Source organism: Solea solea, chromosome 1 (genome assembly GCF_958295425.1).
Source record: "Solea solea chromosome 1, fSolSol10.1, whole genome shotgun sequence".
NCBI classification, from domain to species: domain Eukaryota; kingdom Metazoa; phylum Chordata; class Actinopteri; order Pleuronectiformes; family Soleidae; genus Solea; species Solea solea.
Window position 1 is genome coordinate 41,705,793 of NC_081134.1, and position 18,726 is coordinate 41,724,518.

The 18,726-nt window shown below is 40.2% G+C and overlaps 1 protein-coding gene across 2 annotated transcripts in view; it reads left to right on the top strand.

The window, feature by feature from the left end:
- LOC131471327 (receptor activity-modifying protein 3-like) overlaps nt 1-16,626 on the top strand; it is a 30,591-nt gene extending 13,965 nt beyond the window's left edge. For both annotated transcript variants that reach the window (XM_058647827.1, XM_058647834.1), the window contains exons 2-4: nt 6,699-6,728; nt 7,910-8,069; nt 14,440-16,626. In XM_058647827.1, coding sequence (XP_058503810.1) covers nt 6,699-6,728; nt 7,910-8,069; nt 14,440-14,695 — 446 coding nt within the window. In that variant the 3' untranslated portion in view covers nt 14,696-16,626. The remainder of the gene's footprint in view (nt 1-6,698; nt 6,729-7,909; nt 8,070-14,439) is intronic.
- Nucleotides 16,627-18,726: the final 2,100 nt, after the last annotated feature.

Consider the following 18,726-nt stretch of genomic DNA (forward strand, 5'->3'; position numbering starts at 1 on the left):
TGGACTGTGCTGGTATTTTATCCGCTTTCTTTTTATCTTCTGTTTCCTCTCATCTATATTTATCCCGACAAACTAACAGGCCGTTGATGACAGCTCGGCAGTGTTCAGTGTTCGTGCCAGCTGAGCTGATTCTTCACTGGCATGCTGTTAACCAGGGAATAACACCTACACGTGTCTTGACTTAACTTAACTCTTACCTTATTTAAAGCTCAGTGTTCACAGGTTGAGTGTTGTTTTAACGCAACTCCATGATCACGTGGTGGTTTCTAAGAGAGAGAAGGTTTTATTTGGGTTAAAGCTTATTAGATACTGATTAGTGCTTATAGGTGTGAAAATGATGCTCCATTATAAGATAAGAAGTAATTATTGCAGGCTGTTGACAACCTTCAATATGAATAATCCCAGAATTCAGTTTCAGCTTTAAAGAGTCCATTTGACGAGGCCATTGCATGTCGACTTTTCTTTTTTTTTAAAAGCCACAAAACTCATTAAATAAGCTATTCAAATGTCTATTTGCTGGCATGATACTCTGCTCACACCGTGGGGTAAACTTTGATGATGACATTCAATCACTTTCTCCTTTTAAAATCTGAAGTGATATGATTTCATCACGAGGTGGTGTGTGTCTAAGAAAAGGTTCATTATAGCACTGCAGTGTCTGCTGTGCTGAGTGACCTGCAGCATTGACCTCAGTCCTGTTGACCTCCCATATGACAGCCTGAGAAATGTGGAGATCTTATAGCCTATAAACTATACTGTGTATTGTTATTGTACATTATAATGATGCTCCATTTGCCCTGCGTTTTTTTCTTCTGCTCTCATTTCTATGCTAATTTATATCTTATTACATTTTGCCGCTACAATTTGTGCTGCTATGTCAACTCCAATTTTCCCTATAGGGGATGTCTCATCTTAACTTATCTTGTCTTATCTTGGGGATCTTTCACATTTTATAATAATATTACATTTTATTTAAAGGCCACTTTCAGAGCTCTCAAGGTCACTGTACATCAAAAAACCCACAAGAATGGATTATATATATATATGTATATAAATATATGTATATATATATATATATATATAAATATATAAACAAAAAACGAAACAAAAAACGAACAAAAACAAAATGATTGAATTGTGCACATTCCCATTTGCTAATTGCGTTGTTTGAGATTGCAATTTTTAATCTGAAAAGAATTAACTCTGTTAAAAGAACCGAGTTTTGTACCAAACCTTAATGATGAGAGTTTTAATGACTCTGTTGTGTGCAGAACATTGAGATTTGATAGATTTTTTTTTTCTAATTAGAAGCTGTGAATTATTCATTTATACATTTTTTAAATATTCAATATACATGAAGTGAACAAAGAGTGTCACTCACCTGAGGTTCAGCTCATTAATTCAGCTTTTACACAGAGTTATTCAGACACTCGCGGTTTTGGTAAATTGAAAAGAAATTGCAGCATTTTGCAGCTCTCACCCTTCAAAGTATGTGTGATAGTGGAGGCAATGACAGATGAATCACACCGGTGCAATTTCATCCACTGCTGAGGTGCTGCTCTGCCACTATATGAGCTATAGTAGCCGTATGGTGGGGAGCCTCTATAGACCCAAAAATTATAGACTTTTAAAAGCTTCATGCACTTTTATATCAAACGGGACTTAAATGACAAAATGTAAACATGTGACACATCTTAAAACCCATCGACCATACCAGCAAACAGCAGACAGACTTATGGCCCTTTAGATAAAAAAGACCCCCACAACAGCAGCACTGCTGCACTCTGAAACCACATCTTTTTGCCATTGCATGCAGCTTAAGTGCTTCATTCTTTGCTCAACTGCTACACTGTGTTTCAAATAAAAAGTTTGGCTGGTGCACACTTAAATGCACTCTCACGTGTCCTACATTAAATGAGGCTTCAAGACGGGAGCTAAGCACACAGTGATAAACTCGCATCATCAGTCTCTAATGTGTTCCCCCTCAATAGCTCTAATAGACCTGAATGTTTCTTAATTAATCAGGTAATGATTTTGCGCACTGTTTTTTTTTTTTTTTTACCCACAATTTGTCACATTTCCTCTACTTCTTTAGAGAATAAGTGACGCAGTGATGCAGTGATGCAGTGATGCAGTTTCATGATGGAGGGTCATGAGCTGGAACCCAGCAGCAGGTGCAGTGCATGCTGTTTTCTACTTGAGCGAGGCAAGACTCTGCATAGAGAGCAGTTGGTAAACTTCGAGAAACATCTCCCCCGGGAGGTTGTGGAGACCAAAATCTGAGCTAAAGGAGAGAGAATACAGGACATGAACAGATTGTATGTGGAAATCGAAACTAAAGTCAGTGATCTGATATTATATATTATATATTATATATCTTCACCTCCTTAATCCACAGGGTATTGGGTATTGATTTGACACCGGGATGACAGATTAATCAAGCAGCGATAATTCACACTCTGGCATGAATCACTGAACAACTCCATCAAATCTCGCACACACACAATAACTCACTCACTGCTGGTGATGAAACAGATTAAATTTCAGACTGCCTCCCTGCTGTTAATCAGACCTCATACTGAAGGGAATCCTGCTGCTGGACTGTCATTCCAGGTTATTTTAATCACATCCTGATGTGACGTGTCTATTAATACAGTGTAGTAGACAAACAGTTGGTGCCAAGTCTCCGGTTTAACAAACAAAAAATACTGTGTCAGAGTGTCTTATCGTGAGTTAGCCAGCACACCACTAACTCTCAGGTATTTTTATAATCATGCTATTGTCATGATCACGTGATGGCATGTGTTAAGTACTAGTATGTTCATGTATTCTGACAAAGACATGCAGGTTTATGTCATAACACACCGGTTTAAACTGAAAACTTCCCCAACAACACCGTCAATATATGACCATGAATTATTCAGGAAAAATTGACTGAGCATTGAGCTGTTTTAAGGCAGCGCCCGGAGTTTGCATTCAAAACTAAGTAAACAAACAACACAAATGACATGAAACAAATAGAATATAATAAGTACAGATACAGGTAAGTGTGATAAAGATAAAAAAACTTAATAACACAATGAAAAATACTGACATATGAGTCTGTAATGCAGTGAAAGATATTGAGGCTATTTGAAAACACTACATTAAAAAAACCAAAAACGTACACAAATGATCTCTTTAGAAAGCGACTAACAGTGGGAACAGTGAGCAACAAAGAAATCATCACGTGAATGTTCGACAAACACAATCTAAATTTCTCCGACACAATACTGGTTATACACCTGTCTGTTGCTCTGTTATTGTCTTAGTTGTTATGGAGTTATGGAGTCTAAGTGCAGACTCCATTTAAAGGCTGTTATCTTTTTCCTCCTGCTGCTTCATTCTAAAGTTAGTCCACTAAGTTTAGCCGTTTGCACAAAGAAAGAGCATTACTCAAGCTGCGGCATTTATCACCGCGCAAATAGCATTTTCAGTTCAGCACTGTGAGTTGTACCCTCACAGAGTACAAACTACTTCCTTCTATACTTTTATCTCCATGAAAGCTGTTGATATCATCCTCAGGAGAGGGTTTTTTATCCCACAACAAGCATCTGTGTTTGAAAAGCAGCCCCGCAGGGTGGCTAATTATGGCACAAATAGGGCTCTGTTGAAAAGTAACTTAACCCTTACCAACATCTGCTGCTGCATCTTCATGACAGTGAGCAATTATTAATAACAGCACCTGAAACCAGCCGGAACATGCAGGAGGACTGTCGCCTCTTTAATGGAGAACATGAGAGCAAAACAAGATTCAAGATTCACTTTATTGCCATGAATATAATGAAGAAAGGAAATACTGTTTCTCATCAGTTTGGGTGGGGGCGTATTTTAATAAAAAGGAAAAAAAAAACAGCTGAAGTGGGTGATCGATTAAAGATCAGACATGATGATCGCTGTTCAGAGCTGTGAGAGAGAGAGAGAGAGAAATGAAGAGTGGCACAGAGAGACAGAGACGAGAGAGAGAGAGACACACACAGAGAGTGAGACACACACAGAGAGGAGAGCTGCCCCTTGCTGTGGCGAGTGTTGTTTCATACTGGTTTGATGCTCACAAAAGTTTATGAAGACATGATTGCCTCAGTCATCATGTGTCTCACCTGCTGCGGAGAAGACGTTTATATCCGGTTTACTAAAGACTTTTGCACCCCAAAGGAACAGGAAATACGTCACTTGATCGTTGACTGACTGTAAACGAGTGAGAACATCTTTAAACTACATTTAAATGCAGATTATACATCACACGGACAGTATAATGTATGTTATTTAAATGTTCATGTTTTGGTCAAATTATTTTATGCGATTCCTATCTCCTTCTTCATGTGAGAGCCCTAGCGCCCTCTATTGATGGGCCGCCACTGGATAATATAAAAAGCACCATTCAGATAGGCTTACATAGACCATAAAGTGCTTATTTTATGGTGTCACTATTTCAGCTTGAGGGGAGAAGCTGTTTAGCATTCTGCTGGTCTTCCATCTAATGCACTGGTACCTCCTTCCAGAAGGCATCAAGGAGAAAATGTGGTGGGAGGGATGGTGAAGGTCCTGGCTCTGCAAAGACAGCGCTGGTGAGCACCAACGACCTTGCTTACCATCTTTAGTACTTTGTTGAGCCGCTTTCCCTCTTGTGCACCGCAGCCCCAGAATCAGGAAGTTAAGCCGTAGGTCAGTCCACTATCGATGCTGCCCCTGAAGAATCCAAGATTATTTTAATCAAAGGTGAATGTCTCTCTTGTCAAAGCCTGAGCAGCTCTGCATCGCCTGCACTGGCACTATGTACCTTCTGGTTTTCGGGGTCCATGCCACAAAAAGAACTACGACATTTTGCTTCATGGCGTTGTTAACAAACTGAATAATTTAGGAGGATTTAGCAGAAATAAACACATGGCAACTTTTACACAAACAAAATAGTCATTTTCTGCTAAACTTCCTGAAATAGTGTGCTCATGTTGTTGGGTGGTTCCTACAGAACTCGGGCTATTGTGCAGTAAGTGGTTTGTTATCAGAGTGAGTGTGGGATGTTTGGTTTCACTGATCCCTGCTGCTTGTGGAGTTACAATGTACTTATGTTGGATGTTTTACAGCAGATGTTATTTTTGGACTGGCCTGCATGTTGCTTATCGTCAGGAGATATGAAATGCAAGAGGAGACTTGTGGGAACCGGGCGGCTGAACGCCAAGTTTTGAAGAGGAGAGATGAGAAAGTTTCGAAACTCTGTGGAAATGTGTCCTAATATTTGATTTGTGGCATTGATCAGCAGACACAGAGTAGATACTTTTTTAATCTCCAGGAATGATTTTCTCAGTGTGTCTTCTCAACTCTCTAAGAAGAGAAAAAGAAAGTGCGTTTTATGTGGTGGAGTAAAAAACACAGAAAAAGGGTTGAGCGCATGGATTTGACTTTGTGACCTGTCATGAGCTATCTCCTGAGCTGGTCTAATTAACATGAGGGTCACTGTCGCCCTTTGACCTCCCTTTGTTCTCATGTTTTAGAATCCACTCCATGTTGAGTTCCAGCACAGAACAGGAATTCTTTAATTCTTACTCCTATCATGTTTTTTCCTTTAACTGGAGCTGAGGCCGATGAGGAAGTAAAAATAAAGCTGTGGCTTTTAATCTAAGTCAATAATATTCATATTTGTGCGCCTAGCACTTTTCTTGGAGCACTTTCCCCTAAATTCTTTCTTGTGCTTTTGAATATATTTGACCGAAACCTTAAAGGACAGACTTTATTGTGTTTATTTCCAGAATGCAGTCATTTTTATTCAGGTCTTCTTGGTGCAGTCCGGTTTCAACCTCTCTGGAAGGTTGAGCTTTTGTCTGACAGTCTGACTGATGTCATCAAAGGATCCAGATAAAAAGAAATAGGTTTTTACAATTGAACCAAAGGTTAATCAGAAATATTTTGAAAGCTATTATTGGCGTTATTATACTCTGTTGCATCAGGTTAAACCTGCAGATGTGAGTGTTGTGTCAATGTCCTCACATCTTCTGAGTCTTGTCACAGTGACACATCAGTCCAGAGCAGACTAGCGTCTACTTTAGTGATAGCTCTGACTATATCAGACTGAGTGATATAATCTCAGCCACCACATGCACATCAAAACATCCTCACATGCTCAAACAGGAAAGTGTCTATAATTAGCCCACTAACCTGCCTCTGACAGTCTTTCAGTCCTCTGCGTGGGGCGTCTTTCAAAATGCTTTGTAAGTGTCGCTCTTCAAAGGGAGATGCAGCTTCCTGTGCGCCAGCGTGTTTAGATCTGGTCACGCGTGACACCATGACAAATGGGACAGTTTGGAACAGAGAACAGTGAGGGGAGGGTTATTCATTCCTGGAATGGTGGATGTGGGTTATTATTAGTGTATCTGCTTCAATGTTCACATCTTTCAGCCAAAGACTGGAAATACAGCAGATGTGAGTGCACAGAAAATCGAAAGCACACGTCACGTCACAAATAATGGATATTTATTGATATTTTTTGTGTGTGTCTGTCAATAAACTCGGCTCCCTGACAACAGATTTGTTGGTCTTACGTGTTCATGGACCTAAAACACACGTACAGCACATTATGCTCGGCAGTATATAGTGGGACTAAAATATGCACCTCCAAATGTTGAAGCCTTGATCTGAAACTGTCTTTTATTGTTTCTTTACAGTCAATGTCTGGATGATGAAAGGGCTGTCAGGTAAGCACATCCATCCATCCATCAATACGTATATTATGAGCTAATCTGTCCATAGAAAAGAGGATCAACACCAAAGAACAGAAACATATTCTAGTAACATTCTGTGGCAAATTCAAGTTACTTTTCTAAACCAACACATCTCTTAAATTGGCCATTTTTGTAATAATGCCTAATGAAGACATGATGTTTTGCCCCGGTATTCAAATTGCTTATGAAATATTGACTCTAGGCCAAATTTACTTGCCAAACCCTGGTTTAAAGATATTATAGCTGAGTCATGCATACGCAGTTGAGGCGTCAACTGAGATGCTTCTCATTTATTTCTGAATGAAGTGACGTCAAGCATCGATCAGTTGAGATTATTCAACTTTCCTATCCACTCATAGTATGGAAGTATTCCAACACGGGCACAAGCCAATTAAATATATCAATGCATTCAGCTCAAGCTGTGCACAACCCAAACACGGCTCTCAGACAAGGTTATTCTCCACATTGATTATGTTTTTTGTCGCACAAAGTGCACCTAACAATAGCAGACACAGTGGACATCACATCGCCATCACTTTAGTAACATTAGCAACTCTTGCTGTCATTGCTGACTACCCACGACAGACACTGCTCTGCTAATCTCCTGTAGCGTCTGGCCCGCACGCCACCAAGCATTAAAGCAGCAACGTGTACGTGTCAGGGTTCACGATTTCCATGCTTCTCATTCATTGTCTATGTAAACAGCTATGCAGTGCATTCTGGTAGTGAATCGTTGCATTTCATGACATTTGCTTAACGTTGCAGCCAAGGATACTTCATATGAACCGGAGGCATTTGACGCAGCCCACGGAACTACCAACAACAACTGCTTTTACATTATACAGTTCTAGCATTATCACCAGATCAGATACTAAAAAAAGTACTAGGTACCAAGTACTATCCCTGACGGATAAGTAAAAAAAATTAGTAGAGCAACAGTCAGCCCATGAGTGAAAATGTTCATTCATTCATTCATTCATTCATTCATTCAGGTGTAGCCAGTATTATGGCAGTTGTATGAGGCTCCGTCAGTCATCTATTGGTCATTGCCCCTGTCAAGCGTGCAGTGCTGGGAAGCGTGGTCAAAAAATGCTCCTGGTGGACACATTCCATAATTCCACCTCATCTCTCATCCTCTCTCTCCGTCCTCTCAGCTGCTGATGGTTTCAGTACAGAGCCCACTGTGCCCCGGCCGAGGAAACCCTGCAACGAGTCCCAGCTGCAGTGGGAGGTGGAGGTGTGCGGCGAGTACTTCAAGCGGGACATGGCTCAGATAGATCCACAGCACTGGTGTAACCTCACACACTTCATCAGGTATGAGCAAACACGGGTGTTATGACAGTCACTGTACAAATATCTGCAGCATGCAGCTTTATTTCATCATGCAGTTATGCACGAGGAGTATAGTTTCCATCTCTGAAATTGTGTTTCCACATGTGAAATGTTTGCTGTTCACATAAAGCGGAAGATTGTCTAGGTCATGCGCATTCGGAGCAGCGGGAACATAAATAGGCAAGCGGCAGTGTTCTCGTACTCACTCAAACATCTGACCTTGTTCCTCTTTCTTTTACTTAACTGTGTACCATATGGGGTACCCGGGAATCATCCTCTCCCAACTTGTTGAAATCCTGCAGAATTGAAATGGCCCTATCTCTAACATATATAAAACAATACAGGAGAAACTGCTCTATTGGCATAGCTGCAGTTTGGAATGCAGATTTAAAAAAGTAATTGATTGATTGGAGACAAGTATGGAACAATATCTCCCTAACATCACAACATACTAATCACTAATTTACATGGTATAAATTGATACACAGATACAATCTCTTTGTGACCAGAACACCGTTAATAACCTATTTTCATAGGTTTTTTGAATGTACGTCGGTTGACCTTTTTTAGAGTCTTTTTATTATTATCAGGACTCAAACTCTATGTGTTCCAGACATTGTATTGCTAAGTGATGACTCATCTCTAAAATGATCAAACCAGCAGAGAAGAATTCTGCAGCAAAGAAAAAAAGCCTTATCTCTATGGATGGAAACCCCCTCATTCTTTATCAGTTAATTCATTTCATCACATACTAATATAAGAACTTTCTGCTGCAGCTAAAAATAAAAAATAATGCTCTGGAGGCTTTGAGAAGACCTGCTGACCTTACTATGTCTCTTTTGCAAAATAACTTGTGATCTTGATTGCACACCAATAAGATCAGACCAATTTATCACCTTCCTTAACATTATGATTATGAATGCAGAACATAAACTGCATACATTACATTATCTATGACTACTGATATAGTTACTAAATATAATTTGGCAAGAAGGGAGGGCTTGGGACAAGTGGAAGTTGCGAATGACTGGAAAATGGGAGGAAGAATTGTGGCAAAAATAAGTCTATGAATTACTGGAACCCCACCCCATGAGCTGTATATTATGGTTTGAATATGAAGAAAATACATTGTGCCTGATCATGTAGGTCCTTGTTTTTCTTTCTCTGCTTTTTCCTCTTTTTATTTTCAGTAATTATGACCTGACTAATGTATGGAATTGTATTTGTGCCTTGATATGAATAGTATGGACAATTGCAATTACTGCAACGCACAGAACTGTCATTTATGTTAGGAATAATTAGGCTGTCACTCTCTATATACGCCTCCGATGTAGAAACTATAATAACCAGTGGCGATTGCTCTCAGACAGCAAGGGAAGCTCAGCTTCCTATAAAGTGTTGTCAAATATGTACTGCGCTGTATTTACATTTCAATACTAAAGGTGTGCTAACGCTAGTGTCACTAGTTTGTTCAGAATCAGCTGTTTAGCTGTGATTTTCGTATTCCCATAGCAGCCTCCGCATTAAAAGCACTTGAAGCTGAGCTTCAACTGTGTTATTATTGCCATATAATGTAATTTAATATATATTATTATTAATGTATTAATTACATTAAAATACAATACAATTAATTTAATGTAAATAAAATATAATTGCCATATAATGCCGCACAGGATACGTTTTTTTTCACTACCGTGAGCTTGACGGTGATTGGACAAATGCTGCAAAATTGTCACTCTCAGGGAAGCTCAGCTTCCATGAAAGTGTATGGGGGATGGGCGGGTGCGGAGACATGGGCTTGAACCAGTTTTTGATTGACAGCGTTGCAGAAACCTACAGGACAGTGGAGCCTTTTCTGTCTCAGTCCTGTGTGGATTTTGTGAGGGAAGTCTGCAGAAAAATATCTGGTCATTGTGTGATGTATATAGCCTATTGTGTGATGTACATAGCCTACACTGTAAATAGAAACACTTTTATAGCATTTCAGTTTTTTGTTCTAGTTGTTCGTTTGCAGAAGTTAGGTAAGGATTTATGTATAAATAACTGGGCCTGAAATGAGCTTCCCCTCTTTTAAAGACCAGCAAAAGTAGGAGCAGGCAAAGCTCTGGCTTTTCAAGTCGGAAATTGTAAAGCTGTTTGGTTTGAATTGTGTGATCATGACAAATGCAGGGTCCATAGAGAATTACGCAGCAATCTTTTTCTCCCTCTGTTTTCATTTACATGTATTTGCTCCTTTCAAAGTCCCTCAGCTTTGTACTGTATGCAGATCTGTTGTCATTTAGTAAAAAAAGTCCTGGAATTGCACATTTCTGTACGTTGGATAAGCACTACATCCACCATATGAAAGGAGAGTGTTCAGCATTCATGTGGTGTTTGTGTCAGGTCATTGTCTTTCTGTCCTGAAGGAGATTTCATTGGAAATCACTTGTTGACTGATGCTGGTGTTCTCTGTTGTTTCCTCCTAATCATCCACACTTTAGCAAAACAATGAGGTGCTGTTGTGAAGAATTGCAGAGAATCTTCTGAGAAATCTTTGGAGGGAAATTGAGCAGCTTCCTGTCATTTGTTAGCGCGTGGTTTAATCTGTCAGTGATTAAAGTGAAAATCTTTCAGGGGGAACCGCAGTAGAGGCGGTTTTTCCAAGTTACTACAGCGCAAATCTGACATTTTGTGAAACAAGCAATGGGAAGCTGTGAAAGATTAGAGACATGTGGACACTGAACAGCTGTCCCCATCGTTGTGTCACCTCTTTTCTAAAGTGCTGTTGTCTTCCTGTGTGACAGATCTATATTGTAGGGTTGTCTCCTGCTTTGTGGTGCTGTCAAGATAGTTGTGTTGAGAGAAAACTGCAGTGCTAAAGTCAGCCCCCTGCTGCAGTGTTTTCAGGACACATCTGGTCCCAGACCACCTGTCTGTATCTATCTTTACCCCGGCTTTTCACCTCATTCCTTCCGCTGACCTCTGGCCTCTCACATTCATCTTGTTATTTTCTTCCTTTGACCACAGAGCCACAACTTTCCTTCACAATAACATTCACATGGGAGGTTCAGATCAACACTAAAATAACCGTCTGAGTCACAGATTTACTGGGGGAAAATAAATTCAATGATTCCGGGAAAAAGAACCACCTGCTTCATCCATTTGTCATGCACTCGCTCTGTTTTTCTCTGACAGAGCTTCATGCTGCTTCTCACCATTCGGTTCTTGTTTTCTCTCAGTGACCATAAACCGAAGCCGACCTATCAAAGGGCCTCTAATGAATCCCTGAGTATGAATTTGCATTTAAATTGTCACTATCAAGAAAGTATAGCCAAACAAAATGAACTTTATTCAATGAACAAGTTTATACAAAACATGCACAGCGACACATTTGAAATGCTGCTCACGCACTCATCACCCCACAGCATGCTCTTCATCACAAAACCTTCCATCCTTATAACTTACTGTGAAGTTACTGATGCCAGTTTGTCTCCCACAGACTGCACACAGTTAACATCAGTTTTTAATACATTCTCCTCTTCACACATTATATATGTGTTACAAAATAGTGTTGAGTAAAGTTGAGCAAAGACAGTTTTTTCCCCAAATTCAATCCACTCAATTTATAGAGCACATTTGCCCACGGTGCTGTACAATTACACTAAAATGACATAAAACACAGTGTTCTGTACAGGATGGTTTTTAGGCATGTCAAAAAATATGACTCGATGGTGCAACAGAGCCATCATTAGCATAACCGTCCTCTATACACTATAAAAACCCTCATCTCAGTTTCTCAGATAATGCATCTTTACCTGAGAAAAAGTCAATGCAACTTTATTTAAAATTCCGATAGATGAGGGAATGATGAAGAGAAGAAATCTTTGCTTCTCCTCATGTTTTTACCTGATCCTGAGATGCACAAGGTATCCTCCCGCATCTGAAAGAGACGCACTGAGTCTCACATTTAGACACTGAGATCACCCTAACCCTAATCTCAGTCCATTTCTTGGCCCTAACCTCGATCTCTGACTATTATTTTTACCCCTTCTCTTCTCTGAGTGTCCTAATACACCAGGAGTCAACTGAAAGCCAACAGAAGGATACCTTGTGTGTCTGTAAGGTGACGCTTTGACAGAGTGTGGCTGTAAATGCTGTTCTCAGATGAAAACATGCTGGTGGCAGACTGATAGTCTGATACCTGAGTGTCTTATGTTAATATTCTGTACACTCACTGAACATCAAATCAGCATAGAGGAGCGAGCACTGGGTCACAAAACATCAGTGCAATAGTCCATTCAAAATTCACGTGTGCCCTGATGAAGATTGTCGAGTCAAAACGTGTTGGATTTTAACTTTTACAGTTTTTCTGCTTCAGAGTGCATTGGATGGCTTTTCCTTTGGACTGCTACTTATTCTTAATGGACTCTCCCTTCAGGTTGAAAGGAACGTTATTACCGTGAATTTGAATGGAACACAGTGCTACACTTTGAAAATTGCCCTGAAAATGTCCTTTCAGTCCTAATGTTTGTCTGCTGTCATGACACTCAGGCTTAAACATTTGTCCTCAGTTTCCCAAATGACCGCTGATAACGTTTCAAAAATAAAAAAATTGGAAGTGGATTCCTTATTCAGCATGGCATGACCTTCAGTGACCTCTGCGGAGGACCCTGTAGTCTCTATCATGGCTTTGTGTGTTTGAAATGAGCAGACAGCAGCTTCATGGACCGCAGGGAAGGATGCACAGGCTGTGTGTGTGTGTACTTGAACCTATTTTCTGAGGAACTGGTTCAGCTTATATTTAAATTGATTAGTGGTTAGGTTAAGGTTGGGCATTTGCTGTGTGTGTATGTGTGTACTTGCTTGTCATTCATCTAACATATTGATTTTCTGCATTCTTGTTGGGCACTCGGGAACGAGGGAGGAATGATGGTTCTATATGGACCTAGTAATAATATATAATTTATTGTTATGATTTATGGTTCAACAGAAGTGTAGGCCAGATGCTGCTGCTGTCGAGCCTGCAGCCACTAATGAGATGAGCACGCTTTATTTGAAGTGGATTATGGTCTACATATTATTGTCTCTGTACGTTTGTAAAGGGCCACATGTGGCCCTGTGGGCCGCGAGTTTTGACACCTCTGCCGTAGAACTTGATTGGTCGTGTGGGCAACCCATGGGCAAAGGTGTAGTGACTTGATTCCACTTGCATGACTTTATCCCGCTTTCATGCTTTGCCATCACGTCCGAAAAAGGCATAGAGCCAGAAAAATGTCTTCTTTGACCCCTACATGGAGCTCATCACTCCCCCACTGACCCAAATCAAAAATCCAAGCTGAGAGGGAGCGAGAGCAGCAGCAGCAGCGTCATCACCAGGACAGCTGCACCTCCCCGAGTGCTAATCAGGCAGAACCTGGGCAGAGTTGCAGAGGACACAAATGAGGAACGGGGACAAATGCACGCACGCATGCACAAACAATACGGGCCCCACTGTCATGCTCTAGATGCTATCTTGTAAATTGGTGATTGATTGTCAGCTGTAATGTTTATGTTCGTGTCTTTTCAACGATAATTACCCACTCACATCACGTATAGTATAGTGTTACAGCCCTTTTTGGCCTCTCGGGCTGCTGCAGTCCTACATGCAATGTATCTCTGAATTTACCATGTGTAGTCAGAAATGTAAAGTGTGAAGAGACGGAACAAAGTATTTTTAATTACCTGAACATGGTCTAAGATGACTTAAACTGAGCCATGATGAAAATTGTGGTTTAAAAGTGATAGTGCTCAGCCCACAGAACAACAGCAGTGGTACAGTTCCTTTACAGCAGTTCCTCCACGGTGCAATTATGTAAACAAGACATTTCATCTTCAGATTTGGAGCCAGTGTGGACAGGACATGGAGACAGTGTAAACGTGACAGTATTAGTGAAGACGGTGAGAATACAGACACCTCATGTGGATGTCAAAAAGAAAGAAAGCTGGACCTGAAGGATGGAGGAAGAGGGATTAGAGTGGACTGAATGGATTCATAAAGGCAGAGCTCTAAGCTTGAAAAGCTCCATAAAGTCTCTGAGGTGCCTGCTGAAACAGAGGAGTGTAGATGGTAGGAAAACGAATAAGAGACACAATTCCCCCAGCTAGGGTACACGTACAGAGCCATGAGCACTCTGATTAATACTAGTTAAACCATCGTTGACTTTTTAATGTCGGTGTGCCCTTCAGAAGAATGGATTAGGTCATTCTGGTTCTTAATAGGTGGGAAAATGTCCATTGTTCACCCTCTCACTACTTTGATACCTTTATCTCAACAGCAGTCAGGGGTGAGTTTGTTCTAATCCTTTCTTTCTCCTCTTCCCTTCTTCCTCTCTAGTGAGTATCACATCTTCACACTCTGCACGGAGACAAAGTCCCAATTTGTGCACTGCTACTGGCCCAATCCACTGGTGGAGACCTACATTATCCACATACACAAGCACTTTTTCTCCAACTGCACCATGGAGCACATAGTGTGGGTGGACCCGCCGGAAAAGACGCTCACCATCCTCATCCTCATCCCCGTTTTCCTCACAATGGCCATGATCGCCCTGGTCGTCTGGTGCAGCAAGAGGAGCGACAACCTGGCCTGAAGAGGAGAGGAAGATGGACGAGGATTAAGTTCCAGCTTTTCACTGAAACACCACAACAATCTGTAGACAACAAAGGCGAGCGTAGAGGATTTGGGAGATTTGTCAGTGTGTCAGATATCCTATAATTGGCTCTGCGAACCACCACAGATGCCCACTACGGAGAGCAATCCGTTTTTTTTTTTTTTTTATAAAACCGCCTCTCTATATATATTTTTCTTTTTAAAAAAACAAAACAAAAAAAGAAACACCTTGCATTGTTTAACTTTTGAAAAGGCAACAGGAAGTGTCTCTCTCACTAAAGTCCAGGTTCATATCAACAACACTTTGGTTAAGGTTCGTGAAAGATGGCGAGTTGGGTTGAGTGTAAATAAACAGGTTGTGTCTGAAGTCACTGTATTAACCTTTTTCTGTATTAAACCAGACCATGAGGTTTTACTAACCTAAACCAAGTGCTGTGAGAGTGTCAAAGCAACTCATCCTCCGTATATCAAATGAAGAGTGTGCTGTTTCCTGTTGTAATGTACTTGTACAGAAACATAATTACTAGGAGAACACCTGATGGGTACCACCGGTCTGTGAAATATTAAGACACAATCACTGGCAGGTTGATCTTGTTTACCTCGAGCAAAGCTCGCTCTGTCGCATATCATCACATCCCATCAGCCTTTTACAGCATCTCATCAACATACTATCACATCAAGGTGTGGCCTACAGTGAGTAACACACTTCACTTGTCAGCGTCACATTAACAAAGCTTAGAAAAATTCTCTATCCCAAGACAAAAGTTTTAGTTTGATGTTTAAAAACCTGCTGTTTGATGTCTTGTTATGTTCCGGCAGCTTCTCGACATAAACCAGAGGCCTGATAATCAGTAGAGACTCCAGGCAGACAGTTTATCACTGGACAAAACCAGACTATACCTGTTTACCACTGTTGTCAATCTTAATCCTCGACTAAACTACCGTGAACCCTTAGCTCCTGCAGCCTATTCATCACGCAGGCATTGGTGGTATCAATCTTAGTGTCCCCCTTTTTATTTTTTTTATCTTTTATTTTGGTTTTATTTTGCTAGTCTGGTTTAATATTTATTTTTTGTGATGCAGAGCTCTCCTTTAAAGTGTGGTGAATGTGTGTCACAGAGGGTGTTGGCGGTTTCGATGTCGTCGTCACTTATCAGGGACAAATGACCAAATCTGTGGGTTCTCGATCATTCAGCTCATGGACTCGGCACCGTGGAGCTCGGGGGATTCTTCTCAGAGCACTGTATTGTTGTTGAAGGCCAAAGAATCCGTCAGAGGCAGCGACTGAACTGTAAACCGGTGGACAAAAGACTCCCCCGTGGACAATTTGAATATGATCCTATGTGACAACTTGGAGAGATGAAAGAAAAGGTCAAATTTGGACTCAATGTTGATCCTGCAAGTTTGATCTTACTGTTGAGTTTGTGAATAAACTGTTGCCAATGGATATAAAAAAAACACTGGTGTTAAACCCAAAGAGAAGGCAACACTAATATTTGTGTATTTTGGGACTTTAATTTCTTGTGTGACTACCTGAGCCCCTTTGGACTGTTCTATAACAGTGTAATTTATCACATCCTGTCAAATAAATGAATACTCAATGAGAGAGCGAGGGTCTCAGTGGAAACAAAAACAACTATGAGATGAGATCAAGACCTCGTACTGTAAAGTTATACTCTGTCCGTGCTGTCTACTGTATGTGCATCGCCTCTTCTGTGTTACACACGTGTGAAAAAATGGATTTATCATACTGTGCACACTCTTCAGTTCTTTAAACACAAGGCAAACTAAACACAGCAAAGGTTACTTTTCTTTTTCCACGTCCGCCCACAGCGTTAGACATCTGTGTTTGTCACTTTTCATATCAGCCGCTGGCGCTGAAACACTGATTAAATATCAAGTCTCTCTTAACCTTTCTTGGTTTCTCTGGTTGCTTCATCGCATGAAGATAATAAATACATTTACCGAGGTCAGATTACACATTAAAAAAAAGCATGATTATATCTTGATTTGGCAGTTGTGGGGGTTTTGGGAGCCGTTAGCCCTGAATAGTTGTGTGTCACAGTGACAATGAAGGTGACATCCCGACTAAAAGTCTTGCATACCTCCTCCCCTGTGTGTTGTGATGTGATGTCGACCATTAAGAGCACAGAGAGCTCTTCAAGTGCAAGAGTAAGAGGAGCTGTGTCATATTGTCTTGTCTTCTTTCCCCTCAACCTCCATCATCATTACGTCGGTTGTAACGTCTGAGTGAAGTCAACAAAACAAATGTACGTCTCTGTTTCGACCTAATCTGACACAGTGACCCTCAGCAGACATGTGACCTCTACCGCCTCCTGTTTATCTGATCCACAAACAGCTCATAGCAGGGTTTCACTCAGGAAACTGATACGAGAGTGAATGTGACTCGCGGCACATGATCGATACTGATCCACATGATCAGAATAAAATATTAACTTTAATAGTAGTCACATATTTTGATATTGCCCCACTGTTTAAGACTCAAATTCTCCTGTGACACACTGCTCTGAATAACTAGTAAAGCAAAAGTTATATATACACTAATTATTCACATGTTGTTCATCTCATCAGTTCTGATGAGTGACATGTGAGTGATATATATATATATATATATATGTGTAGGTATCATTTATATTACAGTACAGTAACAATATGATAATATAATATATTATTTGGTCTTAATGCAGAATGTCTGTAAATTTATAACATGGTTATTATCAATTTAATTAAAAAACATTGTAATGTGAAGGTAGCCAATGATAATTCTCATCACCAATGCTATTATCTAGATATTATTTGGAAATAACTTTTAAATAACTTACTTTTTTTTTGATGACCATTCTGGTGCTTCTAGAATCAAGCAAATTGCTTTCGACACTAACTTTCCACCTCTTTAAAAATCAAAATCATTCTTTTCTATGCAGATGGTAAATTGCTTTAATAAACCAAGCTGTTATTACCAAGGCGGAAATTCCAGGAAAAATACAACGATATTACAAAACCGTTTGCTATTCTAAGTGTTGCCTTTCTTTTATGTTTCCACCTCTGTGGAGTCTTCAGTAGCTTTTATTTTTTTTTTAAATGAATAAACTCTGAAACAACAAGCTTAAATCCAGCCCAGGGTCATGAGGTTCATTCATTTGTTTGTTTCAAACCTCTCTCAGAGGCAGGTAAATCAAATTCTCATATGTTTCAAGTTTCATCACTCTAGGTCGTCAGGTGTTTCCTCCCATCTGGAGTCGTGACGCTGCACCAGCCACCTCAGCGCTCCCCGCTTTCAAACAAAGCCTCAGGAGTTATCAGTGTGGAAATGTATGTGTGATCCACAAACCCACTCACAGAATCCGCCATCTGCTTATTTGATTATTTACTGTAGATACTATTTAAGGTCACAAATAGATTCAAATCAAAGCAGAACTCACAGTTTACTTTTTCTTTGCGTGATCTCTGAATGGATGCAGTGTAATCTTCGACACACAGTATGATAGTTTAGTGTCATGTTCACAGATTGTCTTATTTCCTGATGGTGATACAAGTATATATCAGAAAAACTGCAATAACTCTCATTAATAGGGGTGTCACAATTCTCCAAATCCTCAATTAGATTCTATTTTTCCCTCTCTTAGTGCAGATGGATCTGCCATTTTTATACACGTCTAAATACGTCTAGGATTATTATCAATTGATTTATTAACAATATGAATGTAACAATAACCAGTCAATTGGAAACTTACGTGTAAAAAGAAGAGAAGTCATAGAGAGTCATGTAGCTCTGTGTTGCTCTGTGTAGGTCCAGTAATATGTTGTTAAGGCCACTAAATCTGCACTGACCTCTGGTTTACAGGGCCAGTTTTTCTTTGACATTATCACACATGGAAGGCAACACCTGAGCAGTGAGATGGGACCTGCTTGGTATTTTGTAGCCTGTTTCCAGTACACTAATTAAATGCTTAAATACAGCTTTAGCGTGAGTTGAATTTTGTGGCCTGT